This window comes from Engystomops pustulosus, chromosome 10, assembly GCF_040894005.1.
Source record: "Engystomops pustulosus chromosome 10, aEngPut4.maternal, whole genome shotgun sequence".
NCBI classification, from domain to species: domain Eukaryota; kingdom Metazoa; phylum Chordata; class Amphibia; order Anura; family Leptodactylidae; genus Engystomops; species Engystomops pustulosus.
In genome coordinates, this window is record NC_092420.1 from 103,963,351 (window position 1) to 103,991,282 (window position 27,932).

Sequence of the window (27,932 nt, forward strand, 5' to 3'; positions counted from 1 at the left end):
GTGTGCGACAGGAATACAGGGGTCACCGTTCTCGAGATCCGTGAGGGCCCCATCACTGAGATCAGCACGTTAGGCCCCATCCTGTGAATAGGCCCTAATTTGCTTTGTGGGAAACCCCTTAAAACATAGCGCATAAAAATTTAAATAAAAAGTGATTAAAAGGTCGTCCCCAAAATGTTATCAAAGAAAAGGTCATCACGTCCTGCAAGAAATGTCTCCTTACACATCTCTGTGCGCCAAAGTATGAAAAACTTCTTGCTGTCAGGATATTGCAAAAAAATTGTACAAAAATTGTGTAAAGAATTAAAACATAATAAAACTTTTGGTATCTCTGGGATTGCGCCGACCCAATGAATGGTTGGGACACAGGAAAAGATGTAAAATCTAAATATGGCGCAACACTTTTTTTTTACCACATTTGGAATTGTTTTCCAGCTTTCATGTACAATGAGCAAAATATAAAATGAAGCCTCTAGAAAGTAGAGCTGGTCCCGCAGATACAAGCCCCCGGAGTATCTGTACATGGAAAAAGACACGGCTTGTAAAAAACGGGAACGCAAATATGGAAAAGGGCTGGTAAGGAAATGGTTAAACAAATGAAAGATCTGTCGTGGCGCAGAGTCTCTCCTAGGCACATGATACATCGGATCACGTCCACGCCGCCGGCCGGATCTGAAGAACCACAAAACTACAAGAATAATGAATTCCTCACATTTAACGTTACTAATTCCAAATCCTATCAGCAGGAAGATGCAAGGAGCCGAGCCGGAGCCTGATGAAAAATACAGTCTGCAATCAGAGTCACAGCGTGGATCACGACAGAACCGCAGAGACCCAAAACCACTCGGCACCACAGGAAGGGATCGGATCGTGACCCCCATGGGGACCATTCATTGTTCTTCATATGAGGGTCCGCTGATCAAAGTGATGAAGGTCCTGCTCTGGGGCCCAGTAATGGGAGTGCACCCCCTCCCCATGCTGTGGAGAAATGGGCTCGGATTCCCAATTTATCTTTATTCATTCTGTGCATTATGCCATTTCTGAAAAGTTCCCCTTTTAATCCGTATGCTAATGAGGCAGTTGTTGCCTGGACACACCATCTATGCAAATGACCCCCATGTGGGTCCAATCATCATCTTTCCTTGGAGCCGAGTCCAGTATATCCATGTTCTTCCAGCTCGGACGTGCCACCTGCTTTCTCTTCTTTCCCCCCTCCCTCGGGAATGAGAGAGACGCTGCGCCTGAATCGCTGAAGAGATTTCCAGAGGGAGGGGGGGATCTGATTTCAGCAAGTCTCACACATCCAGCATCTCTCTCATTCCTGAGGGAGGGGGGAAGGAGGCGGCTGAGCTGAAGCTGGAGGGACAGCAGGAACTACATGAAACAAGAAGCTGGAGGGACATGACTATGTACAGAAGCGGGACTGTGGAATCTTACAGGCCTGGGGAGGCTGCGGTGGTGGCTGGGGCGGTGGCGGGGCTGCGGTGGTGGTGGCTGTGGTGGTGGCGGGGGCTGCGGTGGTGGCTGTGGTGGTGGCTGTGGCTGCAGTAGTGGCTGTGGCGGGGGCTGATCCGGAGATTGTGTTTGCATCAACAATGTCATTTATCAAGTAGAGACAGGAGAAAGGACCCCGGAGGAGAATTCCGGGGGCTGCACTGACGCCTGAGCAGCTCTGACAGACGAGGGTCTTACATGCACGAGGTGAGAGGGAAAAATGACGGTCCTCGAATTTTGGGTCACATTTTCCCTTAAAGAGATAAATCCAAAGAGACATCAGCCCCGACCCTGGTGACATCCGTGTCACATGAGCAGAAGCTCCACATGAAGGTCCTGATCCGCATGAAGACCGGATGGTGTGCGGCGCAGGCTCGGGGCACGGCGCAGGAGATGAGGCCCCTCACGCTCGGGTCCATGTGCAGCCGGATTAGCGGCCGAACAATCCAGAAAATTGCCTCTCGCAGTAACGGGTCGTGGCTGTTATCCGCTGACTCGGCCGGGGCTCATCTCTATCAGCCGCAATTTGCCGGATCAGGAATTCGGATGCCAATCAGGTAATACGTCCGGATCACAGGGCGGAATGCGGACCCCAAACTGGAAGGTCAAGTCCGGTCATCGCCACTTGTGTCCATCATGACTCTTGTACAGCAGGTCACCGGGTGCCACGTCCTCCCCACTAGGGCCACATCTGAGGAGCCACAGCTTTCCGGGGCCACAACAGCCTTGTGGTTGCCTTAAATGAGCCACAGCTAATGGTATTACTGTAGAGGCGCCCCCAAATTAAGAACACCTGACTTACAGACGACCCCTAGTTACGTACGGACCTCGGGAAGCCGGTAATTTCCTGTACTGCTGTCCTGCTGTGTCTCCAACTCTTCTCTTGGTTCCCTATAAGTGTCCGGAGTAGCCTGGACTCCTCGCTGGTCGCTGCTGTCCTGCTGTGTCTCCAACTCTTCTCTTGGTTCCCTATAAGTGTCCGGAGTAGCCTGGACTCCTCGCTGGTCGCTGCTGTCCTGCTGTGTCTCCAGCTCTTCTCTTGGTTCCCTATAAGTGTCCGGTGTAGCCTGGACTCCTCGCTGGTCGCTGCTGTCCTGCTGTGTCATCAGCTCTTCTCTTGGTTCCCTATAAGTGTCTGGTTTAGCCTGGACTCCTCGCTGGTCGCTGCTGTCCTGCTGTGTCTCAAGCTCTTCTCTTGGTTCCCTATAAGTGTCCAGAGTAGCCTGGACTCCTCGCTGGTCGCTGCTGTCCTGCTGTGTCTCCAGCTCTTCTCTTGGTTCCCTATAAGTGTCCGGTGTAGCCTGGACTCCTCGCTGGTCGCTGCTGTCCTGCTGTGTCTCCAGCTCTTCTCTTGGTTCCCTATAAGTGTCCGGTTTAGCCTGGACTCCTCGCTGGTCGCTGCTGTCCTGTTGTGTCTCCAGCTCTTCTCTTGGTTCCCTATAAGTGTCCGGTTTAGCCTGGACTCCTCGCTGGTCGCTGCTGTCCTGCTGTGTCTCCAGCTCTTCTCTTGGTTCCCTATAAGTGTTCGGTTTAGCCCGGACTCCTCGCTGGTCGCTGCTGTCCTGCTGTGTCTCCAGCTCTCCTCTTGGTTCCCTATAAGTGTCCGGTGTAGCCTGGACTCCTCGCTGGTCGCTGCTGTCCTGCTGTGTCTCCAGCTCTTCTCTTGGTTCCCTATAAGTGTCTGGTTTAGCCCGGACTCCTCGCTGGTTGCTGCTGTCCTGCTGTGTCTCCAGCTCTTCTCTTGGTTCCCTATAAGTGTCCGCTGTAGCCTGGACTCCTCGCTGGTCGCTGCTGTCCTGCTGTGTCTCCAGCTCTTCTCTTGGTTCCCTATAAGTGTCCGGTGTAGCCTGGACTCCTCGCTGGTCGCTGCTGTCCTGCTGTGTCTCCAGCTCTTCTCTTGGTTCTCTATAAGTGTCTGGTTTAGCCTGGACTCCTCGCTGGTCGCTGCTGTCCTGCTGTGTCTCCAGCTCTTCTCTTGGTTCCCTATAAGTGTCCGGTGTAGCCCAGACTCCTGGCTGGTCGCTGCTGTCCTGCTGTGTCTCCAGCTCTTCTCTTGGTTCCCTATAAGTGTCCGGTTTAGCCTGGACTCCTCGCTGGTCGCTGCTGTCCTGCTATGTCTCCAGCTCTTCTCTTGGTTCCCTATAAGTGTCTGATTTAGCCTGGACTCCTCGCTGGTCGCAGCTGTCCTGCTGTGTCTCCAGCTCTTCTCTTGGTTCCCTATAAGTGTCCGGTTTAGCCTGGACTCCTCGCTGGTCGCTGCTGTCCTGCTGTGTCTCCAGCTCTTCTCTAGGTTCCCTATAAGTGTCCGGTTTAGCCTGTACTCCTCGCTGGTCGCAGCTGTCCTGCTGTGTCTCCAGCTCTTCTCTTGGTTCCCTATAAGTGTCCGGTGTAGCCCGGACTCCTCGCTGGTCGCTGCTGTCCTGCTGTGTCTCCAGCTCTTCTCTTGGTTCTCTATAAGTGTCTGGTTTAGCCTGGACTCCTCGCTGGTCGCTGCTGTCCTGCTGTGTCTCCAGCTCTTCTCTTGGTTCCCTATAAGTGTCCGGTGTAGCCCAGACTCCTGGCTGGTTGCTGCTGTCCTGCTGTGTCTCCAGCTCTTCTCTTGGTTCCCTATAAGTGTCCGGTTTAGCCTGGACTCCTCGCTGGTCGCTGCTGTCCTGCTATGTCTCCAGCTCTTCTCTTGGTTCCCTATAAGTGTCTGATTTAGCCTGGACTCCTCGCTGGTCGCTGCTGTCCTGCTGTGTCTCCAGCTCTTCTCTTGGTTCCCTATAAGTGTCCGGTTAAGCCTGTACTCCTCGCTGGTCGCAGCTGTCCTGCTGTGTCTCCAGCTCTTCTCTTGGTTCCCTATAAGTGTCCGGTGTAGCCCGGACTCCTCGCTGGTCGCTGCTGTCCTGCTGTGTCTCCAGCTCTTCTCTTGGTTCCCTATAAGTGTCCAGTTTAGCCTGGACTCCTCGCAGGTCACTGCTGTCCTGCTGTGTCTCCAGCTCTTCTCTTGGTTCCCTATAAGTGTCTGGTTTAGCCTGGACTCCTCGCTGGTCGCTGCTGTCCTGCTGTGTCTCCAGCTCTTCTCTTGGTTCCCTATAAGTGTCCGGTGTAGCCCAGACTCCTGGCTGGTTGCTGCTGTCCTGCTGTGTCTCCAGCTCTTCTCTTGGTTCCCTATAAGTGTCCGGTTTAGCCTGGACTCCTCGCTGGTCGCTGCTGTCCTGCTATGTCTCCAGCTCTTCTCTTGGTTCCCTATAAGTGTCTGATTTAGCCTGGACTCCTCGCTGGTCGCTGCTGTCCTGCTGTGTCTCCAGCTCTTCTCTTGGTTCCCTATAAGTGTCCGGTTAAGCCTGTACTCCTCGCTGGTCGCAGCTGTCCTGCTGTGTCTCCAGCTCTTCTCTTGGTTCCCTATAAGTGTCCGGTGTAGCCCGGACTCCTCGCTGGTCGCTGCTGTCCTGCTGTGTCTCCAGCTCTTCTCTTGGTTCCCTATAAGTGTCCGGTGTAGCCCGGACTGGTCGCTGCTGTCCTGCTGTGTCTCCAGCTCTTCTCTAGGTTCCCTATAAGTGTCTGGTTTAGCCTGGACTCCCCGCTGGTCGCTGCTGTCCTGCTGTGTCTCCAGCTCTTCTCTTGGTTCCCTATAAGTGTCCAGTTTAGCCTGGACTCCTCGCAGGTCACTGCTGTCCTGCTGTGTCTCCAGCTCTTCTCTTGGTTCCCTATAAGTGTCTGGTTTAGCTCGGACTCCTCGCTGGTCGCTGCTGTCCTGCTGTGTCTCCAGCTCTTCTCTTGGTTCCCTATAAGTGTCCGGTTTAGCGTGGACTCCTCGCTGGTCGCTGCTGTCCTGCTGTGTCTCCAGCTCTTCTCTTGGTTCCCTATAAATGTCCGGTTTAGCTCGGACTCCTCGCTGGTCGCTGCTGTCCTGCTGTGTCTCCAGCTCTTCTCTTGGTTTCCTATAAGTGTCTGGTGTAGCCTGGACTCCTCACTGGTCGCTGCTGTCCTGCTGTGTCTCCTGCTCTTCTCTTGGTTCCCTCTAAGTGTCCGGTTTAGCCCGGACTCCTCGCTGGTCGCTGCTGTCCTGCTGTGCCTCCAGCTCTTCTCTTGGTTCCCTATAAGTTTCCGGTTTAGCCTGGACTCCTCGCTGGTCGCTGCTGTCCTGCTGTGTCTCCAGCTCTTCTCTTGGTTCCCTATAAGTGTCCGGTGTAGCCCGGACTCCTCGCTGGTCGCTGCTGTCCTGCTGTGTCTCCAGCTCTTCTCTTGGTTCCCTATAAGTGTCCGGTGTAGCCTGGACTCCTCGCTGGTCGCTGCTGTCCTGCTGTTTCTCCAGCTCTTCTCTTGGTTCCCTATAAGTGTCTGGTTTAGCCCGGACTCCTCGCTGGTTGCTGCTGTCCTGCTGTGTCTCCAGCTCTTCTCTTGGTTCCCTATAAGTGTCCGGTGTAGCCTGGACTCCTCGCTGGTCGCTGCTGTCCTGCTGTGTCTCCAGCTCTTCTCTTGGTTCCCTATAAGTGTCCGGTGTAGCCCGGACTCCTCGCTGGTCGCTGCTGTCCTGCTGTGTCTCCAGCTCTTCTCTTGGTTCCCTATAAGTGTCCGGTGTAGCCTGGACTCCTCGCTGGTCGCAGCTGTCCTGCTTTGTCTCCAGCTCTTCTCTTGGTTCCCTATAAGTGTCCGGTGTAGCCCGGACTCCTCGCTGGTCGCTGCTGTCCTGCTGTGTCTCCAGCTCTTCTCTTGGTTCCCTATAAGTGTCCGGTGTAGCCCGGACTGCTCGCTGGTCGCAGCTGTCCTGCTGTGTCTCCAGCTCTTCTCTAGGTTCCCTATAAGTGTCCGGTGTAGCCTGGACTCCTCGCTGGTCGCTGCTGTCTTGCTGTGTCTCCAGCTCTTCTCTTGGTTCCCTATAAGTGTCTGGTTTAGCCTGGACTCCTCGCTGGTTGCTGCTGTCCTGCTGTGTCTCCAGCTCTTTTCTTGGTTCCCTATAAGTGTCCGGTTTAGCCTGGACTCCTCCCTGGTCGCTGCTGTCCTGCTGTGTCTCCAGCTCTTCTCTAGGTTCCCTGTAAGTGTCCGGTTAAGCTGGGACTCCTCGCTGGTCGCTGCTGTCCTGCTGTGTCTCCAGCTCTTCTCTAGGTTGCCTGTAAGTATCCGGTTTAGCCTGGACTCCTCGCTGGTCGCTGCTGTCCTGCTGTGTCTCCAGCTCTTCTCTTGGTTCCCTATAAGTGCCGGTTTAGCCTGGACTCCTTGCTGGTCGCTGCTGTCTTGCTGTGTCCCCAGCTCTTCTCTTGGTTCCCTATAAGTGTCTGGTTTAGCCCGGACTCCTCGCTGGTCGCTGCTGTCCTGCTGTGTCTCCAGCTCTTCTCTAGGTTCCCCATAAGTGTCCGGTTTAGCCCAGACTCCTCGCTGGTCGCTGCTGTCCTGCTGTGTCTCCAGCTCTTCTCTTGGTTCCCTATAAGTGTCCAGTTTAGCCTGGACTCCTCGCTGCTCGCTGCTGTCCTGCTGTGTCTCCAGCTCTTCTCTAGGTTCCCTATAAGTGTCCGGTGTAGCCTGGACTCCTCGCTGGTCGCTGCTGTCTTGCTGTGTCTCCAGCTCTTCTCTTGGTTCCCTATAAGTGTCCGGTTTAGCCTGGACTCCTCGCTGGTTGCTGCTGTCCTGCTGTGTCTCCAGCTCTTTTCTTGGTTCCCTATAAGTGTCCGGTTTAGCCTGGACTCCTCCCTGGTCGCTGCTGTCCTGCTGTGTCTCCAGCTCTTCTGTAGGTTCCCTGTAAGTGTCCGGTTAAGCTGGGACTCCTCGCTGGTCGCTGCTGTCCTGCTGTGTCTCCAGCTCTTCTCTAGGTTGCCTGTAAGTATCCGGTTTAGCCTGGACTCCTCGCTGCTCGCTGCTGTCCTGCTGTGTCTCCAGCTCTTCTCTTGGTTCCCTATAAGTGCCGGTTTAGCCTGGACTCCTCGCTGGTTGCTGCTGTCTTGCTGTGTCCCCAGCTCTTCTCTTGGTTCCCTATAAGTGTCTGGTTTAGCCTGGACTCCTCGCTGGTCGCTGCTGTGTCTCCAGCTCTTCTCTTGGTTCTCCATAAGTGTCCGGTTTAGCCTGGACTCCTCGCTGGTCGCTGATGTGTCTCCAGCTCTTCTCTTGGATCCCTATAAGTGTCCGGTGTAGCCTGGACTCCTCGCTGGTCGCTGCTGTGTCTCCAGCTCTTCTCTTGGTTCCCTATAAGTGTCCAGTTTAGCCTGGACTCCTCGCTGGTCGCTGATGTGTCTCCAGCTCTTCTCTTGGATCCCTATAAGTGTCTGGTTTAGCCCGGACTCCTCGCTGGTCGCTGCTGTTCTGCTGTGTCTCCAGCTCTTCTCTAGGTTCCCTATAATTGTCCGGTGTAGCCTGGTGTCAGGACTTGAACCGGCGGACTCCGCTGTCCCAGGCTGCAGCTCTACCAACTGAGCTAAGCAACAAGCTGGACAGCTCCAGTGCTGATCCTTGGCCTAGTTTGTGACTTTCCAGTTCCTAGTTCCTGTTTCCCTGGCCTTGCTCCACCCCTTCCTAGATTGGACTTCCTATTTAAACCCAGCCTTGCCTATACATCCTTGCAAGATTATTGTGCTTCCAGCCTGTAGTCTAGCTTGTCTCCTACTCTTCTGCGATTGATTCCTCTATTGTCCAACGACCACTGGCTTCCACCTGACTACGATACCTGCTTGCTCCCTCAATACTGACGCTGATCTCCTGTGCTACGACCTCCGGCTTCCACCTGACTACGATACCTGCCTGCTCCTCTGTACTGCTGAGCCTCTCCTGTGCTATGACCCCCGGCTTCCTTCTGACTACGATACCTGCCTGCTCCTCTGTACTGCTAAGCCTCTCCCGTGCTACGACCTCTGGCCTTACTGACTACGATTCCTGCCTGCAATAACTCAAGTAAGTCACAACACTTAGACTCCAAAACCAGACCCAGATCGTTACAGAATAATCTTGCCTACCATGGAGTCTGTTGTGACCACTCTGAGACAACAGGTGGCTGAGCTACAAGATTTTGGTGCTAATTATCAGGAAAAATTCTCTAAATTGCAAACTGTGGTAATGGATCAACAAAAAGAAATAATTGAATTACAAAGGCAAATTCTGGCTATGCACAACCAAGGCGCAGATTCATGCCGCATGCCGCTGCCATCAAAGTTCAATGGAGAACGTCACCATTACAGAGGTTTCTTAAATCAATGCCGCATATTTTTTCAAATGCAACCTGCACCTTTCACCACAGATAAGAGGAAAGTATTGTTTATAATCAATCTCCTGACAGATGAAGCTCCTGCATGGGCCTCGCCTTATGTGGAAAAGAACAGTGACCTCCTCAATGACTTGGAAACTTTTACCAAAGCTATGGATCAAGTTTTTGATGACCCTAATCGTTGTACAAATTACATAATCTGCGTCAAGGACGACGCTCTGTTGCTGAATATATGGCAGAATTTCGTCGCTGGGTAGCTGGGATTTACCAGCCCAGAAGAGTCAATTTCGACGAGGTTTATCAGAACAAGTGAAAGATGAGCTTGCCAGAGTGGAGGCCCCTGATAGTTTTGAGAACTTTGTTAAACTGTGTATCCGAATTGATCAGAGACTTCCAGAACGTAGGAATGAAAAGTTGAGAATCTTTGGAAACAATCCGACCTACTCTTTCAGCCAATCTACACAACAAAAGACTGAAACAACACCTGAACCTATGCAGATTGATGTCATCCGCAAACCTCTTACTGCGGTTGAGAAAGAAAGGCGCCGTACTGAAAATCTTTGTCTTTATTGTGGAGAATCGGGACATTATGCCATCCACTGTCCAAATAAGTTCCAAAGGACTGTAGTCTGCATAAGTGGGAAGTCAGTAAACAATGTTGAACTTTCTACACTACCAGATTCTGCTTCTCAGTCTATCTCCTCTGTAACTCAGCTGATGGATCACCTTTATCATCTGGGCCTGTAACTGAGGAGACAATTGATCTTGGAATTTGTATTGAACCCAATCATCATGAAACTATGACTTTTCATCTGATTTCTTCTCCCAAGTTTCCAGTCATTCTAGGAATTCCATGGTTTGCTATACATAATCCTTTTATCAACTGGGAATCAAGGTCGGTTACCTTTCCATCTAAATACTGCAAGGACAATTGTCATATGAATCTGTTTATCCAAAAGCAAATGCAAGATTTCTCTTCAAAAGGACATGTTGCCACCTCAGTACCAACAATTCAATGATGTCTGCAGCAAGAAAAAAGCTGATCAGCCTCCTCCTCCTCATCGCCCATATGCTGATCAGCCTCCTCCTCCTCCTCATCGCCCATATGCTGATCAGCCTCCTCCTCCTCCTCATCGCCCATATGCTGATCAGCCTCCTCCTCCTCATCGCCCTTATGCTGATCAGCCTCCTCCTCCTCATCGCCCTTATGCTGATCAGCCTCCTCCTCCTCATCGCCCTTATGCTGATCAGCCTCCTCCTCCTCATCGCCCTTATGCTGATCAGCCTCCTCCTCCTCATCGCCCTTATGCTGATCAGCCTCCTCCTCCTCATCGCTCTTATGCTGATCAGCCTCCTCCTCCTCATTGCCCATATGATTCTCCTATTGAGTTGCTTCCTGGAGCGGCTATTCCTTTTGGGCGAATTTACAGTCTCTCTGAACCAGAATTAAAAGTACTCAGAGAATACATTGATGAAAATGTAAAGAAAGGCTTTATTCGTCCATCTTCCTCCCCAGCTGGTGCACCCTTGTTCCTAGTAGAAAAGAAAGACTCCTCCTTGTGGCCATGTATCGACTACAGAGAACTAAATAAGATTACTATTAAAAATCGTTACCCTCCCCCTGATTCCTGAGTTACTGGAAAGACTACGCTGTGCCAAGATATTTACCAAACTTGATTTAAGAGGGGCATACAATCTCATACGTGTTCGTCCAGGGGATGAGTGGAAGACGACCTGCAGAACAAGATATGGACATTTTGAATACCTGGTTATGCCATTTGGCTTATGCAATGCCGCAGCACCTTCCAGCATTTTATAAATGATGTGTTTCGAGACTTCTTGGATCAATTTGTAGTGATATATCTTGATGACATTCTAATATTTTCAGACACCTTGCAGGAACACCGCAGACATGTCATGTTAGTCTTGGAACGTTTACGGGAGAATCATCTTTATATTAAATTAGAGAAGTGTGAATTTGAACAAACCAGAATCCAAATTCTGGGACATATCATTTCTCCAGGAGGCCTATGTATGGATCCTGGTAAAATCAAAGCTGTTGTGGATTGGCCTACCCCCAAAAATGTTAAAGATATTCAGAGGTTTGTTGGCTTTGCAAATTTTTACAGGAGATTCATTAAGGACTTTTCTAAGGTAATTTTTCCAATCACTTCACTCACAAAGAGAACCCAAGCATTTTTGTGGTCCCCAGAGGCACAGGAGGCTTTTGATAAATTAAAAACTCTTTTCACTTCTGCACCCATACTGGTACATCCAAATCTTGAATTGCCATTTGTTGTGGAGGTAGATGCCTCAGACGCTGCTGTGGGAGCTGTTCTGTCTCAACGAGTTGGTGACAAGATGCAACTTCATCCATGTGCCTTTCTTTCCCATACCATGTCATCTGCAGAAAGGAACTATGACATCGGAAATAAAGAACTGTTGGCCATTAAAATTGCCTTCTCTGAATGGAGACATCTTTTGGAAGGTGCAAATCATCCTGTAACTGTCCTAACAGATCACAGGAATTTAGAATTTATTCGTACTGCCAGGAGATTATCTGTAAGACAAGCACGGTGGGCCTTAATTTTCTCTAGATTTAATTTCATAATTTCTTATCGACCAGGCTCAAGGAATGGCAAGGCTGATGCCTTATCCAGGATTCTTGATGAACCTAAGGAGGGGTCTAAGACAGAGTCAACCATCTTACCTTCCAAAAATTTTGTAGGAATACTTGACTCCAAAGAGCTTTTAACCATGATCAAAAATGGATATCAGAATGACTCATTTCTCAATCACCCTTCTCAGGATGTAAATCTTTCCTTAAAAGAGGGGTTCTGGAAGCAGGACAACAGACTATATATCCCTGAATCTGCTCGCCTTGAAGTCTTAAAGCTGATCCATGAGTCAAAACTTGCAGGGCATCTAGGAGTTATGAAAACTTATGAACTGTTGCTTCGCTCATTTTGGTGGCCCAATTGTAAAAATGATGTTAAGAAGTATGTTTCATCTTGTTTAACATGTGCACGAAACAAGACTCCACGTTCTCCCCCTCTAGGTCTTCTTCAAACACTGCAAGTTCCATCCAGGCCTTGGGGATCAATTTCCATGGATTTTATTGTGGATCTTCCTCCTTCTAAAGAAATGACCACCATTCTTGTTGTTGTGGACCGACTCACAAAAATGGCCCATTTTATACCAACCAAACGAATCCCGACTGCTGAACAAACTGCAGAATTAATGATAAAGGAGATTTTTAGGCTGCACGGTGCACCAGACAATGTCATCTCAGATAGAGGTGTGCAATTCACATCCAGATTTTGGAAGAATTTTTGTACAGCCTTAGGAATCAAAGTTAATTTATCTTCTGCTTTTCATCCTCAGTCAAACGGCCAGACTGAAAGGACTAACCAAACTCTTGAACAATATCTCCGCTGCTTTATTTCTTATCTTCAAGATGATTGGGTGGACTATTTACCAACAGCAGAATTTGCTTACAACAATTCCAAACATAGTTCTACATCTGAAAGCCCATTTTATGCAAACTTTGGCTTCCATCCTGTGTTTATTCCTAACCTTCCATCGTCTACATCTACTCCTGCAGTTACTGACAGACTAACTGCATTACATGAAACTCAGAAAAAACTAATTGAAATGTTACAAGAAGCCCAAGAAAACTACAAAAAGGCGGCAGATAAACATCGCAAGACTCCTCCTACCCTAAATGTTGGTGATAAGGTTTGGTTATCTACTAAAAATCTGAAAACGCATGTTCCTTCTCCCAAATTGGGCCAAAAATTCATTGGACCTTTCCAGGTTTCTGCTCAAATTAACCAAGCTGCCTTCCGTTTGAAACTTCCCAACAGTTTGAAAATACATCCTGTGTTCCATGTATCATTGCTCAAACCATTCATTGAAAACCCATTTCCAGGACGAAATCAACCATCTCCTGCACCAGTAAAGATCCAAGGGGAAGAGGAATATGTTGTGGATAAAATCCTGGACTCTAAAATTTCAAGAGGTCTTTGCAGTATTTAGTGCAATGGAAGGGGTACGGACCAGAAGAAAATTCTTGGGAGCCATAAAATAATGTTCATGCCCCTAGACTAACAAAAGCTTTTCATCAGAGACATCCAGAAAAACCAGCCCCTAGGATGTCCAGAGGCCATCCTGAAAGGAGGGGACTACTGTCTGGACTTGAACCGGCGGACTCTGCTGTCCCAGGCTGCAGCTCTACCAACTGAGCTATGCAACACTCTGGACAGCTCCAGTGCTGATCCTTGGCCTAGTTTGTGACTTTCCAGTTCCTAGTTCCTGTTTCCCTGGCCTTGCTCCACCCCTTCCTAGATTGGACTTCCTATTTAAACCCAGCCTTGCCTATACATCCTTGCAAGATTATTGTGCTTCCAGCCTGTAGTCTAGCTTGTCTCCTACTCTCCTGCGATTGACTCCTCTATTGTGCAACGACCACTGGCTTCCACCTGACTAAGATACCTGCCTGCTCCCTCAATACTGACGCTGATCTCCTGTGCTACGACCTCCGGCTTCCTCCTGACTACGATTCCTGCCTGCTCCTCTGTACTGCTAAGCCTCTCCTGTGCTACGACCTCTGGCCTTACTGACTACGATTCCTGCCTGCAATAACTCAAGTAAGTCACAACACTTAGACTCCAAAACCAGACCCAGATCGTTACACCTGGACTCGTCGTTGCTGTCCTGCTGTGTCTCCAGCTCTTCTCTTGGTTCCCTATAAGTGTCCGGTTTAGCCTGGACTCCTCGCTGGTCGCTGCTGTCCTGCTGTGTCTCCAGCTCTTCTCTTGGTTCCCTATAAGTGTCCAGTGTAGCCTGGACTCCTTGCTGGTCGCTGCTGTGTCTCCAGCTCTTCTCTTGGTTCCCTATAAGTGTCTGGTGTAGCCTGTACGCCTCACTGGTCGCTGCTGTCCTGCTGTGTCTCCAGCTCTTCTCTTGGTTCCCTATAAGTGTCCGGTGTAGCCCGGAGTCCTCGCTGGTCGCTGCTGTCCTGCTGTGTCTCCAGCTCTTCTCTTGGTTCCCTATAAGTGTCCGGTGTAGCCCGGACTCCTCGCTGGTCGCTGCTGTCCTGCTGTGTCTCCAGCTCTTCTCTTGGTTCCCTATAAGTGTCCGGTTTAGCCTGGACTCCTCCAGGTCGCTGCTGTCCTGCTGTGTCTCCAGCTCTTCTCTTGGTTCCCTATAAGTGTCTGGTTTAGCCCGGACTCCTCGCTGGTCGCTGCTGTCCTGCTGTGTCTCCAGCTCTTCTGTTGGTTCCCTATAAGTGTCTGGTTTAGCCTGGACTCCTCGCTGGTCGCTGCTGTCCTGCTGTGTCTCCAGCTCTTCTCTTGGTTCCCTATAAGTGTCCGGTGTAGCCCGGACTCCTCGCTGGTCGCTGCTGTCCTGCTGTGTCTCCAGCTCTTCTCTTGGTTCCCTATAAGTGTCCGGTTTAGCTCGGACTCCTCCAGGTCGCTGCTGTCCTGCTGTGTCTCCAGCTCTTCTCTTGGTTCCCTATAAGTGTCCGGTTTAGTCTGGACTCCTCGCTGGTCGCTGCTGTCCTGCTGTGTCTCCAGCTCTTCTCTTGGTTCCCTATAAGTGTCCAGTGTAGCCTGTACTCCTCGCTGGTCGCTGCTGTCCTGCTGTGTCTCCAGCTCTTCTCTTGGTTCCCTATAAGTGTCCAGTGTAGCCTGTACTCCTCGCTGGTCGCTGCTGTCCTGCTGTGTCTCCTGCTCTTCTCTAGGTTCCCTATAAGTGTCCGGTTTAGCCTGTACTCCTCGCTGGTCGCTGCTGTCCTGCTGTGTCTCCAGCTCTTCTCTTGGTTCCCTATAAGTGTCCGGTTTAGCCTGGACTCCTCGCTAGTCGCTGCTGTCCTGCTGTGTCTCCAGCTCTTCTGTTGGTTCCCTATAAGTGTCTGGTTTAGCCTGGACTCCTCGCTGGTCGCTGCTGTCCTGCTGTGTCTCCAGCTCTTCTCTTGGTTCCCTATAAGTGTCCGGTGTAGCCCGGACTCCTCGCTGGTCGCTGCTGTCCTGCTGTGTCTCCAGCTCTTCTCTTGGTTCCCTATAAGTGTCCGGTTTAGCCTGGACTCCTCCAGGTCGCTGCTGTCCTGCTGTGTCTCCAGCTCTTCTCTTGGTTCCCTATAAGTGTCCAGTTTGGCCTGGACTCCTCGCTAGTCGCTGCTGTCCTGCTGTGTCTCCAGCTCTTCTCTTGGTTCCCTATAAGTGTCCGGTTTAGCCTGGACTCCTCGCTGGTCGCTGCTGTCCTGCTGTGTCTCCAGCTCTTCTGTTGGTTCCCTATAAGTGTCTGGTTTAGCCTGGACTCCTCGCTGGTCGCTGCTGTCCTGCTGTGTCTCCAGCTCTTCTCTTGGTTCCCTATAAGTGTCCGGTGTAGCCCGGACTCCTCGCTGGTCGCTGCTGTCCTGCTGTGTCTCCAGCTCTTCTCTTGGTTCCCTATAAGTGTCCGGTTTAGCTCGGACTCCTCCAGGTCGCTGCTGTCCTGCTGTGTCTCCAGCTCTTCTCTTGGTTCCCTATAAGTGTCCGGTTTAGTCTGGACTCCTCGCTGGTCGCTGCTGTCCTGCTGTGTCTCCAGCTCTTCTCTTGGTTCCCTATAAGTGTCCGGTTTAGCCTGGACTCCTCACTGGTCGCTGCTGTCCTGCTGTGTCTCCAGCTCTTCTCTTGGTTCCCTATAAGTGTCCGGTTTAGCTCGGACTCCTCGCTGGTCGCTGCTGTCCTGTTGTGTCTCCAGCTCTTCTCTTGGTTCCCTATAAGTGTCCAGTGTAGCCTGGACTCCTCGCTGGTCGCTGCTGTCCTGCTGTGTCTCCAGCTCTTCTCTTGGTTCCCTATAAGTGTCCAGTTTAGCCTGGACTCCTCGCTAGTCGCTGCTGTCCTGCTGTGTCTCCAGCTCTTCTCTTGGTTCCCTATAAGTGTCTGGTTTAGCCTGGACTCCTCGCTGGTCGCTGCTGTCCTGCTGTGTCTCCAGCTCTTCTCTTGGTTCCCTATAAGTGTCCGGTGTAGCCCGGACTCCTCGCTGGTCGCTGCTGTCCTGCTGTGTCTCCAGCTCTTCTCTTGGTTCCCTATGAGAGAACACGCTGCTGGATCGCGAATGGACCGAGTAAGTAAATTTGCCCCATTGTGTTTGTCTGTATTGTTACGTGTTCTCACCTTACACAGGGAGGGAACGTCGCCCAGTTATTGGCCTCCGTTTAGGGGGGACCCAATAAGTAGGTAGGGACAGATTGGGGGTTCAGTGCCAGGGCTCACTGTCCTTGTTTGTGTCCTGCCATTACAGCAACATTGTGGTAGGAATATGGGATCCAATTTTTTTCTGATTGATACTCACCTAAGCGGCACAGGAGCCAGGGCGTCTCAGATACTCACCTAAGCAGCACAGGAGCCAGGGCGTCTCAGATACTCACCCAAGCAGCACAGGAGCCAGGGCGTCTCAGATTCTCACCCAAGCAGCACAGGAGCCAGGGCGTCTCAGATTCTCACCCAAGCAGCACAGGAGCCAGGGCGTCTCAGATTCTCACCCAAGCAGCACAGGAGCCAGGGCGTCTCAGATACTCACCCAAGCAGCACAGGAGCCAGGGCGTCTCAGATACTCACCTAAGCAGCACAGGAGCCAGGGCGTCTCAGATACTCACCTAAGCAGCACAGGAGCCAGGGCGTCTCAGCTTCTCACCTAAGCAGCAAGGACTTACCGGCTATGGCAGGGGCTCAGCCTGCGAGCCCTGTCCATGTACCGGGACCCGACCCGCAGCATTCTAGCACGGCCCGCATCAGTAAGGGGTTAAAGACATGGCTGGATATGTGCGCAGCAGCTAAAAATCCAATTCTCAGCTTTAACTTTCTGTATCTCTGGATCTGTAGCTCACAGAACCACAAGCCTGATGGGGTCTGAGATATGAGATTCTTACCTTTAATATGACACCAGCAGCAGATTTCTAGGTGGTTTATAACTCCACATGGGAAGAATATGACTCGTCTCTGCTTGTTATCACAGGATTTAAAGGAGATTTCATCCCCTTTGAGAGGGAGGGGGCTGGTGGCATCTGCTGACAGGTTCCCTTTAAGACCTCATTGTCACCAGTTATTCTTATCACCCGCTGTGATGAGTGTAGCGGCTCCGTTGTTGGATGTAATATGGTTATAATAGACTTCTAGTGGTGAGATAATAATAATCATTGTGGAGTCTTAGTGACACAACAGCTGAGCCCCCGAGACCCGAGACGCATCGGCAGGTGGTGAAACGCTTGTCTCTGATTCACATAAAGGGACCTCATGTTCCCGGGAAGCACTTGACCTCATAGTCCCGACCCGCGCAGCCACCAGGGACACGTGACACGGAGCAGAGATGGAACGTGATCGGATTATTCGCGTTAATCCGTGTTTTCTGCATCATTGATTTCCCTTCTGTTATTTAGCATCAGGGTGAGAGCAGGAAGGGGTTAATTCATTCCGAGATTTCCACAACACCGCCATAAAATAGAGGGAGATAACCTCATTTATGTGTGAATGGACGCGTATTGCAGGGGGCGGGGTCACCGCCGGTTTTATCCGCAGTTTGTGCCCCGGAGCTGAAGTTATTGGGGCAGATTTACTTACCCGGCCCATTCGCGATCCAGCGGCGCGTTCTCTGATTTATGATGGTAGTTCCTCCGCCGTCCACCAGGTGGCGCTGCTGCGCTGAAGTCCGCTGGAATGCCTCGAAATACACCGGCCTATCCTGGATGAAGGTGAGTGAAATTTTCGCGACACAATTTTTTTTTTTTTTTTTAAATGTGGCACTTTTTCCGAATCCGTCGGGTTTTCGCTCGGCCACGCCCCCATTTCCGTTACGCGCATGCCGGTGCCGATGCGCCACAATCCAATCGCGTGCGCCAAAATCCCGAGGCAATTCAGGTAAATTCGGAAATATTCGGGTAACACGTCGGGAAAAGGCGAATCGGGCCATTAGTAAATGACCCCCATTATCTCGTCTATGGAGGGAGATGCGATGAATATAACCGGTGCAGAGAGCAATGGGGCATGTGGGCTGCGATATGTCTGATCCCGATCATTCTACCCTCTCCCAGGAGACATCACATCTACACGAACAGAACCAGCAGCAGGAAGAAAAGCGAAACGCGAAACATGGACACCGAGAGAAGATAACCCGCAGGAAAGCCCTGCGCAGCTTAGATACAGCGGCTCAACCCTATGTATGACAGCTTAGATACAGCACCTGAGCCCTATGTATGGCAGCTTAGATACAGCACCTGAGCCCTATGTATGGCAGCTTAGATACAGCACCTCAGCTCTGTGTGTAACATCTCCAGAATGATAGTGCAAAACCCCGGCCAATACATGGTCAGAGGGGTAGTTTGGACCAACGCCCTCTCCAGGAAGGTATTAGACCTGGTCAACAGGGGTTAACAGCGGTAAACACTGCCTGTGCAGGCAAGGGTTAACTAAGTTATCATCCAATTATATTCCTTCATGTGAACTGCAGTGTGATTGGAGAGTGAGTGTCACCTGACCAACAGGGAACAACAAAACCCCTGGACAGAAAGGGGCGAGCGCTCATTCCAGATATCCATCCATCTACCAGGGAGACACACTACAGACTCTAAGGACTGCCCCATCTATCTACCAGGGACACACACTACATACTCTAAGGGCTGCCCCATCCATCTACCAGGGACACACACTACAGACACTAAGGACTGCCCCATCCATCTACCAGGGACACACACTACAGACACTAAGGGCTGCCCCATCTATCTACCAGGGAGAAACACTACAGACACTAAGGGCTGCCCCATCCATCTACCAGGGACACATACTACAGACACTAAGGACTGCCCCATCTATCTACCAGGGACACACACTACAGGCTCTAAGGACTGCCCCATCCATCTACCAGGGACACATACTACAGACACTAAGGGCTGCCCCATCCATCTACCAGGGACACACACTACAGACACTAAGGACTGCCCCATCCATCTACCAGGGACACACACTACAGACACTAAGGGCTGCCCCATCTATCTACCAGGGAGAAACACTACAGACACTAAGGGCTGCCCCATCCATCTACCAGGGACACACACTACAGACACTAAGGACTGCCCCATCCATCTACCAGGGACACACACTACAGACACTAAGGACTGCCCCATCCATCTACCAGGGACACACACTACAGACACTAAGGGCTGCCCCATCTATCTACCAGGGACACACACTACATACTCTAAGGGCTCCCCATCCATCTACCAGGGACACACACTACAGACTCCCATCCATCTACCAGGGACACACACTACAGACACTAAGGGCTGCCCCATCTATCTACCAGGGAGAAACACTACAGACACTAAGGGCTGCCCCATCCATCTACCAGGGACACACACTACAGACACTAAGGACTGCCCCATCCATCTACCAGGGACACACACTACAGACACTAAGGGCTGCCCCATCTATCTACCAGGGAGAAACACTACAGACACTAAGGGCTGCCCCATCCATCTACCAGGGACACACACTACAGACACTAAGGACTGCCCCATCCATCTACCAGGGACACACACTACAGACACTAAGGACTGCCCCATCCATCTACCAGGGACACACACTACAGACACTAAGGGCTGCCCCATCTATCTACCAGGGAGAAACACTACAGACACTAAGGGCTGCCCCATCCATCTACCAGGGACACACACTACAGACACTAAGGACTGCCCCATCCATCTACCAGGGACACACACTACAGACTCTCAGGGCGCCCCATCCATCTACCAGGGACACACACTACAGACTCTAAGGGCGCCCCATCCATCTACCAGGGACACACACTACAGACACTAAGGGCTGCCCCATCCATCTACCAGGGAGAAACACTACAGACACTAAGGGCTGCCCCATCCATCTACCAGGGACACACACTACAGACACTAAGGACTGCCCCATCCATCTACCAGGGACACACACTACAGACTCTAAGGGCGCCCCATCTATCTACCAGGGACACACACTACACACACTAAGGACTGCCCCATCTATCTACCAGGGACACACACTACAGACACTAAGGGCTGCCCCATCTATCTACCAGGGACACACACTACAGACACTAAGGGCTGCCCCATCTATCTACCAGGGACACAGACTACAGACACTAAGGGCTGCCCCATCTATCTACCAGGGACACACACTACAGACACTAAGGGCTGCCCCATCCATCTACCAGGGACACACACTACAGACACTAAGGGCTGCCCCATCCATCTACCAGGGACACACACTACAGACACTAAGGGCTGCCCCATCTATCTACCAGGGACACACACTACAGACACTAAGGGCTGCCCCATCTATCTACCAGGGACACACACTACAGACACTAAGGGCTGCCCCATCCATCTACCAGGGACAAACACTACAGACACTAAGGGCTGCCCCATCCATCTACCAGGGACACACACTACAGACACTAAGGGCTGCCCCATCTATCTACCAGGGACACACACTACAGACACTAAGGGCTGCCCCATCTATCTACCAGGGACACACACTACAGACACTAAGGGCTGCCCCATCTATCTACCAGGGACACACACTACAGACACTAAGGGCTGCCCCATCCATCTACCAGGGACACACACTACAGACACTAAGGGCTGCCCCATCTATCTACCAGGGACACACACTACAGACACTAAGGGCTGCCCCATCCATCTACCAGGGACACACACTACAGACTCTAAGGGCTGCCCCATCTATCTACCAGGGACACACACTACAGACACTAAGGGCTGCCCCATCCATCTACCAGGGACACATACTACAGACTCTAAGGGCGCCCCATCTATCTACCAGGGACACACACTACAGACTCCCATCCATCTACCAGGGACACACACTACAGACACTAAGAGCTGCCCCATCCATCTACCAGGGACACACACTACAGACACTAAGGGCTGCCCCATCTATCTACCAGGGACACACACTACAGACACTAAGGACTGCCCCATCCATCTACCAGGGACACATACTACAGACACTAAGGGCTGCCCCATCTATCTACCAGGGACACACACTACAGACACTAAGGGCTGCCCCATCCATCTACCAGGGACACACACTACAGACACTAAGGGCTGCCCCATCTATCTACCAGGGACACACACTACAGACACTAAGGGCTGCCCCATCTATCTACCAGGGACACACACTACAGACACTAAGGGCTGCCCCATCTATCTACCAGGGACACACACTACAGGCTCCCATCCATCTACCAGGGACACACACTACAGACTCCCATCCATCTACCAGGGACACAGACTACAGACACTAAGGGCTGCCCCATCCATCTACCAGGGACACACACTACAGACACTAAGGGCTGCCCCATCCATCTACCAGGGACACACACTACAGACACTAAGGGCTGCCCCATCCATCTACCAGGGACACACACTACAGACTCTAAGGGCTGCCCCATCCATCTACCAGGGACACACACTACAGACACTAAGGGCTGCCCCATCCATCTACCAGGGACACACACTACAGACTCTAAGGGCTGCCCCATCCATCTACCAGGGACACACACTACAGACTCCCATCCATCTACCAGGGACACAGACTACAGACACTAAGGGCTGCCCCATCCATCTACCAGGGACACACACTACAGACACTAAGGGCTGCCCCATCCATCTACCAGGGACACACACTACAGACACTAAGGGCTGCCCCATCCATCTACCAGGGACACACACTACAGACACTAAGGGCTGCCCCATCCATCTACCAGGGACACACACTACAGACACTAAGGGCTGCCCCATCCATCTACCAGGGACACATACTACAGACTCTCAGGGCTGCTCCATCTATCTACCAGGGACACACACTACAGACACTAAGGGCTGCCCCATCTATCTACCAGGGACACACACTACAGACACTAAGGGCTGCCCCATCCATCTACCAGGGACACACACTACAGACACTAAGGACTGCCCCATCTATCTACCAGGGACACACACTACACACACTAAGGACTGCCCCATCTATCTACCAGGGACACACACTACAGACACTAAGGGCTGCCCCATCTATCTACCAGGGACACACACTACAGACACTAAGGGCTGCTCCATCTATCTACCAGGGACACACACTACAGGCTCTAAGGGCTGCCCCATCTATCTACCAGGGACACACACTACAGACACTCAGGGGTTGCCCCAGGGAGAACCAGTACACCAGCCTCTCCCTCCATATTTCTTGCACACACCACCTGCTGGAGAGCTGCCAGGCTGTAGGACAGTCCTCCGGTCCCCATACCAAGCACCGTGACCACAGCGTGCCCTAGGCCGCAACCGCCAGCCACTCTTGTATTCTGGGCCCCGGCGACCTCCAGGCCCCAAGAAAAGGCTAGGCCCCGGTGGGGGATGTAGCACATGTATGTGTGTAATATCCCGCTAGATGGGTTGTCACTTAATTCAAAGTCTTTACCCTAAGAGAACCTTTAAGGCTGTAATCTCCCCCATGGCCTCATCTTGCTACTGTAGATTTTGTCGATAATGTGCTATGTATGTTATGACTGAAGTTCATGTAACTTTCCTGCAGAATCCCAGGCGTGTGATTGGTTGGTGGTTCAGCATCTTCTGGGAATAGTTCTGCAAATGTCTATAATTAGGCGCTCATTCCAAGGCTCCTGGTCTGGAATTATATTATATTATATATTATTATTAGCTGTATTATATTGTATATATAATTATTATTAGCTGTATTATATTATATATTATTATTAGCTGTATTATATTATATATTATTATTAGTTGTATTATATTGTATATATTATTATTATTAGCTGTATTATATTATATATAATTATTATTAGCTGTATTATATTATATATTATTATTAGTTGTATTATATTGTATATATTATTATTAGTTGTATTATATTGTATATATTATTATTATTAGCTGTATTATATTATATATTATTATTATTAGTTGTATTATATTGTATATATTATTATTAGCTGTATTATATTATATATTATTATTAGCTGTATTATATTGTATATATTATTATTAGCTGTATTATATTATATATTATTATTAGTTGTATTATATTGTATATATTATTATTAGCTGTATTATATTATATATTATTATTAGTTGTATTATATTGTATATATTATTATTATTAGCTGTATTATATTATATATTATTATTAGTTGTATTATATTGTATATATTATTATTATCTGTATTAGATCTTCTCTCCCCGTGACGTGATTGGGGAAGGCGATCACGTCATACAAATACCTGGGGTTGTCTGATTTCCCCAATCTATTGCACATTGTAATGGATGTGGGAAATCGCCATATAGTTCCGTATGTAACAGAGCAGCTTATGGGAGGATCAATCACATCTGGAAAATAGTGGAACAAAAAGTTACATAAATAAAGGATAAAAGCTCCGAGCTCCAGACCGGACGCAGGGAAGCGCTGGAGGGAATCGGATCAACAGAAAGTTACTGGTTCTTTTTATTGGTTCCTTCACGTTGATTCGGGACTCGAACCTTCGTCAGGCATAAAGTTCCATTCATTTCACTTACATACATATACTGGAGCGAGTTCTGGTCATGTGATCACCGGATCCCGCTGCAGCACCGGCCTCCGCTCGATACGCGACAAGTCACAATATTCAATATTCAGTTTATAAAACCGTTTTCTCATAAAACATTGTTATACATTGTTATTCAAAAATAGAGGAAATAAAATTTACGGATGGAACGCGAGAGACGAGCTGCGGTCCGGGACGCCAGGTATCCTACGGAAGCCGCAGAGGGTAAAACAACCTGAAGCGCGTTTGTCCATTCCCGGAGTCTAACTCCCCGTGGAGTAATGATGGTGTAACCTCCGAGTATGGCGAGAGCGGAGTTCGCCTTAAGGGCGCGTTTCATGTTATCGTGAGGTAATGATATCGTTTGTAGGGATTTCTTTAGTGTCGGGACGTCATGACGACAGATAATTTGGGGTTTAGGGGCTCAGTTGTAGCCCCTCCGCGGACGTCTATGAGGTCGGGGGGTGTAGACCTTGAGGTCTCGTCCATATTATCGGGGGTGTATGTGGTGAAGGATTATACTCGGTACTGATTCCATGACTTTGTCGAGGACGTACGGATACAAGGAATTTAACCTAAATATCCGATAGGAATCTCTCCGATTTGGCGTTTTGATCCTATTTTAATCTCTTCTATTGGGTGACATTAAGGATCCCAAACTTTCTGTCATGTTCTAGATGGAAATGTTTTGTGTTGTGTTTGGGCTTTGTGCTTGTGGCCGTTCTAACGACTCTCAGGGTCTGGACAGTACGACCCACGCACTGGAGGCCACCGGCACAGACCACCAAGTGCTTTACATTTGCGCATGCGTTGTCTTCCTGTGCATGGTTGCTAGGCAGTGAGGCGCCGGAGGTACACAAACTCCGTAGTGAGTTGCGTTCTGCCTCGCAGCCTGGCAAATCTGCGTAGGGAATCTGCGCATGCGCTGCTCACTGTCCATGATGGCAATACAAAGCTCTCCGCACAAGCACAAGGTTATCGTGTCGGGTGAGCTGACATCATTGGGGGGGGGGGGTCCAGAGGGAGGATGTGGGAGGGGGTTGGGGTACATCATGTAGAGCGGGGCACAGAGTGAATCAATTATGCAAATGAGTAGGCGGACCTTATCATTTAAAAAGTGCAGCCCTGGGACCTTACTGCGGGTGGTGACAGGGAGCCAGGGAAAGAAGCCACGCGTCTGGTAAAAATGTTACTGCCATCTACTGTATCGTGTCTATAGGAACCTGTCACCAGGGAGGAATGCCCCTCTGCTGACGGGTTCCCTTTAAGCTTTATTTCTGCAGCTGCTCGATCCCTGGATTCGTGAAAAGCTGGAAGTGGCTGCCGCCAGGACGGAGGATCTGCCGTGGAGAATCCCCCAATTATATTACGCTATGTTTTAGGTCTTATCACAGAACCTCTAGAGCCTGAGCCCCGGACGTAATCACCAGGTAATTGCGAGGTCCTGATTACATTTACATTGGTTATCGGTGAAGACAGATGAGGCCCAGGAGGCTTCTTAATGAGAATCAATGGGAATCTGCTAACAACAGCTTGTGCTCTGTCCACCATGTACATGAGATGACCTCTGACCTTATAGGGGAAGTACACGAGATGGAATGACCCCCAGACCGGGCTCCAGTGTATCGCCCACCCAGACAGCACTGAGATAGGTCGCCCGCGTTCTGGGGCTTTAGTCATTAGTTCTGCTCTTTGTCGCTCTTTGTCATGGTTCATCTTGACTTTGATGTTCGATGAGCAGAAATCCCTTGCGTCTCGCCACGACCTTCTGTAAACGACATCTCCTCCTAATTGACTTCATTAAGCTAATACTCCGCAGTGAGGAGATGTCAGCGCCATTCATTTTATTTTGGAGGGAATGAGTAATCATGGACGATTTTATAATGTGCCCTCTGCCCCCCCCCCCCAGTAATGCGCCCTCTGCCCCCCCCCAGTAATGCGCCCTCTGCCCCCCCCAGTAATGCGCCCTCTACCCCCCCTAGTAATGTGCCCTCTGCCCCCCCTAGTAATGTGCCCTCTGCCCCCCCTAGTAATGTGCCCCCTGCCCCCCCAGTAATGTGCCCTCTGCTAGCCCGATGCTGCCCCCCCCCCATAGCCCGATGCCGCCCCCTCACCCATAGCCCGATGCTGCCCCCCATTTCCCTCCTGCAGTGATGGGTGACACCCCATCTCCCTCCTGCATCTCTGGAGCTCAGACACAGGGATCTCAGGGTCTTCTTTACCCTTCACCAAGGTTCTTCTCCCACCATTGCTAAGTTTGGCTGGACGGCCAGTTCTGGAAGAGTTGTCCCAAACTTCTTCCATGTAAGGATTAAATAGGCCACAAAAAATTATTTTGTAACCTTGGCCAGATCTGCGCCTTGCCACGATTCTGTCTCTGAGCTCTTTGGGCAGTTCTTTAGACCTCATGATTCTCTCTCTGTGCTATTGGGTCTAATATAGACCGGTATGTGAGTTATGTGCGCAGATAATTAGCAGCCCAGACTGCTCTGTTCTGCTAATTATAAGGTTTTTTGGGGGGTCATTTACTAAGGGCCCGATTCGCGTTTTCCCGACGTTTTTACCCGAATATTTCCGATTTGCGCCGATTTTCCCTGTATTGCCCTGGGATTTTGGCGCACATGATCGGTTTGTGGCACATCGGAAATCGGGGGCGTGGCCAAACTAAAACCCGACGTATTCGGAAAAAACGCTGCATTTAAAAACGGAAAATCTGTTGCGGAACTTGCACTTACCTTCACTCAGCCCGGCCCGGTGTATTCCAGTGCATTCCGATGCTCTTCAGCGCAGCAGCGCCACCTGGTGGACGGCGGAGGAACTGCCTTAGTGAATCCCGGCCGGACCCGAATCCAGCGCAGAGAACGTGCCGCTGGATCGCGAATGGACCGGGTAAGTAAATCTGCCCCTTTGTGTTTTTGCAGTGGTTGATTTCCTTTCATGAGCAAAAAAAACAAACTTTTTTTGATTTTACAAATTGGCTATAACGAAACAATAAGTAAAAAATGTAAAGGAGTCTGAATCCTTTCCGTACCCGCTGCACATGTGTAAGGAGGATGGAAAGGAAAAGCTTTTGGCTAAACACTCTAGATGTGACTCTATAAATGGATTGATCATTGAGATCCTGGACTGAATGCTGGACGCCTGGAGCAGTGTGGATACAGGACCCTCATCGGCAGAGAACAGGAGACCCCACCAACAATCAGACGTGTGGTGCCTGTGGATGCGCTGTGATATCTACGTGTACAGCGGACCCTTCGTAAGGTGCAGAGCGCAGCACACAGTCTGCATAGACAGAGCATGCCCACTATTCCCGGACGCCCCTGCTCCCCCTTCATAGACCTGTGGGTTTCGCACTTGTGTTTGGTGCTGATAACAAGGCTGGATCCTCTCTACCCTGTATCCTGTATCCTCTCTGTGTCCTCTCTACCCTGTATCCTGTATCCTCTCTGTGTCCTCTCTACCATGAAGGCTACACTGATGGCTCCATGGATGGATGAGCTCTCACCTGCTGTCTGTAGGCTCAGCCCGGTGTCCAGCTTGTTGTGCGGCTTGTTACTGATGAACAGATAGCAGAGAACACACACGGTGATGATAAATGCCAACAGGACCACGGCTGCTATGGATAAGCCCACCAGCGCCCCCACGCTGCGGAGACAAGAGCGCATAATCAGTGCCACATCCATCCACATTCACTTACAACAAATACAAGTAAAGGGAACCTAATAAAGCTGGTGACAGGTTCCCATAGCCCTATTAACTAAATTTTCCCCTTATATCCCCATAAAATCAACTTTGTTATCTTACGTTGCCATACAGCCAGATATAGCAGAGGGGCGTGTCCTGCTTGGCCAAGTCCATCGGCTCCACCCCCTGTCCCATGGCTCATTCTCACCGTTCAGCACTGCATGTCATGTGACCAGTGGGATGTCATCTAAGGTCCTGTACCCACTAACATTTGCTAAATGTACCCCACATATGTATCTGATCACATGAAATCATAACAGACTTCATGGAGGAGGGGAGGAGAAAAAGTTCATGGAGACTGCTGGGATTTCATGTGATCAGATACACAAATGGCATAGATTTTGGGTAAAAATCCTTAGATGACATCACTCTAGTCACATGACATGCAGCGCTGAATGGAGAGAAGGCGTGGAGAGGATCCGCTGGACACGCCCCCTCCGACTTCTGCTATATCTGGCTGTATTCCAGGTAAGGTAACATGAAGATGATTTTATGGGATGCGAGGGAAACAATGTTTAGGCATTTAGGGCTCTATGGGAACCTGTCACCAGCTGTATATGTGAAAAACATGCTGACAGGTTCCCTTTTAAAGTGACGCTCATTAGTTTTTAATTTCTAGACCCAACATGTTTTATAGAGTGAAACAACTGCACTGCCTGCTGACAGTTTCCAATTCTCCGTGTAGCTTAATACTTGGACATGACCAGTAGCTCATAATACACAATATGGAGCCTTCCTTTAACACATAAATATTGCCATATAGTTACACTTGTGGAGTGTGCACTACATGTACCAGCAAAGCCAGAACAGGGCGCAGTAGTTTAGCAAATCAAATTGTTTCTTCTTTGCTTTGATTGAGCCTTTGCAGAACTTT

At 50.3% G+C, this 27,932-nt stretch overlaps 1 protein-coding gene across 1 annotated transcript in view; it reads right to left on the reverse strand.

The window, feature by feature from the left end:
* Window positions 1-27,932, reverse strand: part of SHISAL2A (shisa like 2A) — a 113,757-nt gene that overhangs the window by 57,878 nt on the left and 27,947 nt on the right. The window contains exon 2 of the mRNA XM_072127312.1: window positions 26,820-26,959. Coding sequence (XP_071983413.1) covers window positions 26,820-26,959 — 140 coding nt within the window. The remainder of the gene's footprint in view (window positions 1-26,819; window positions 26,960-27,932) is intronic.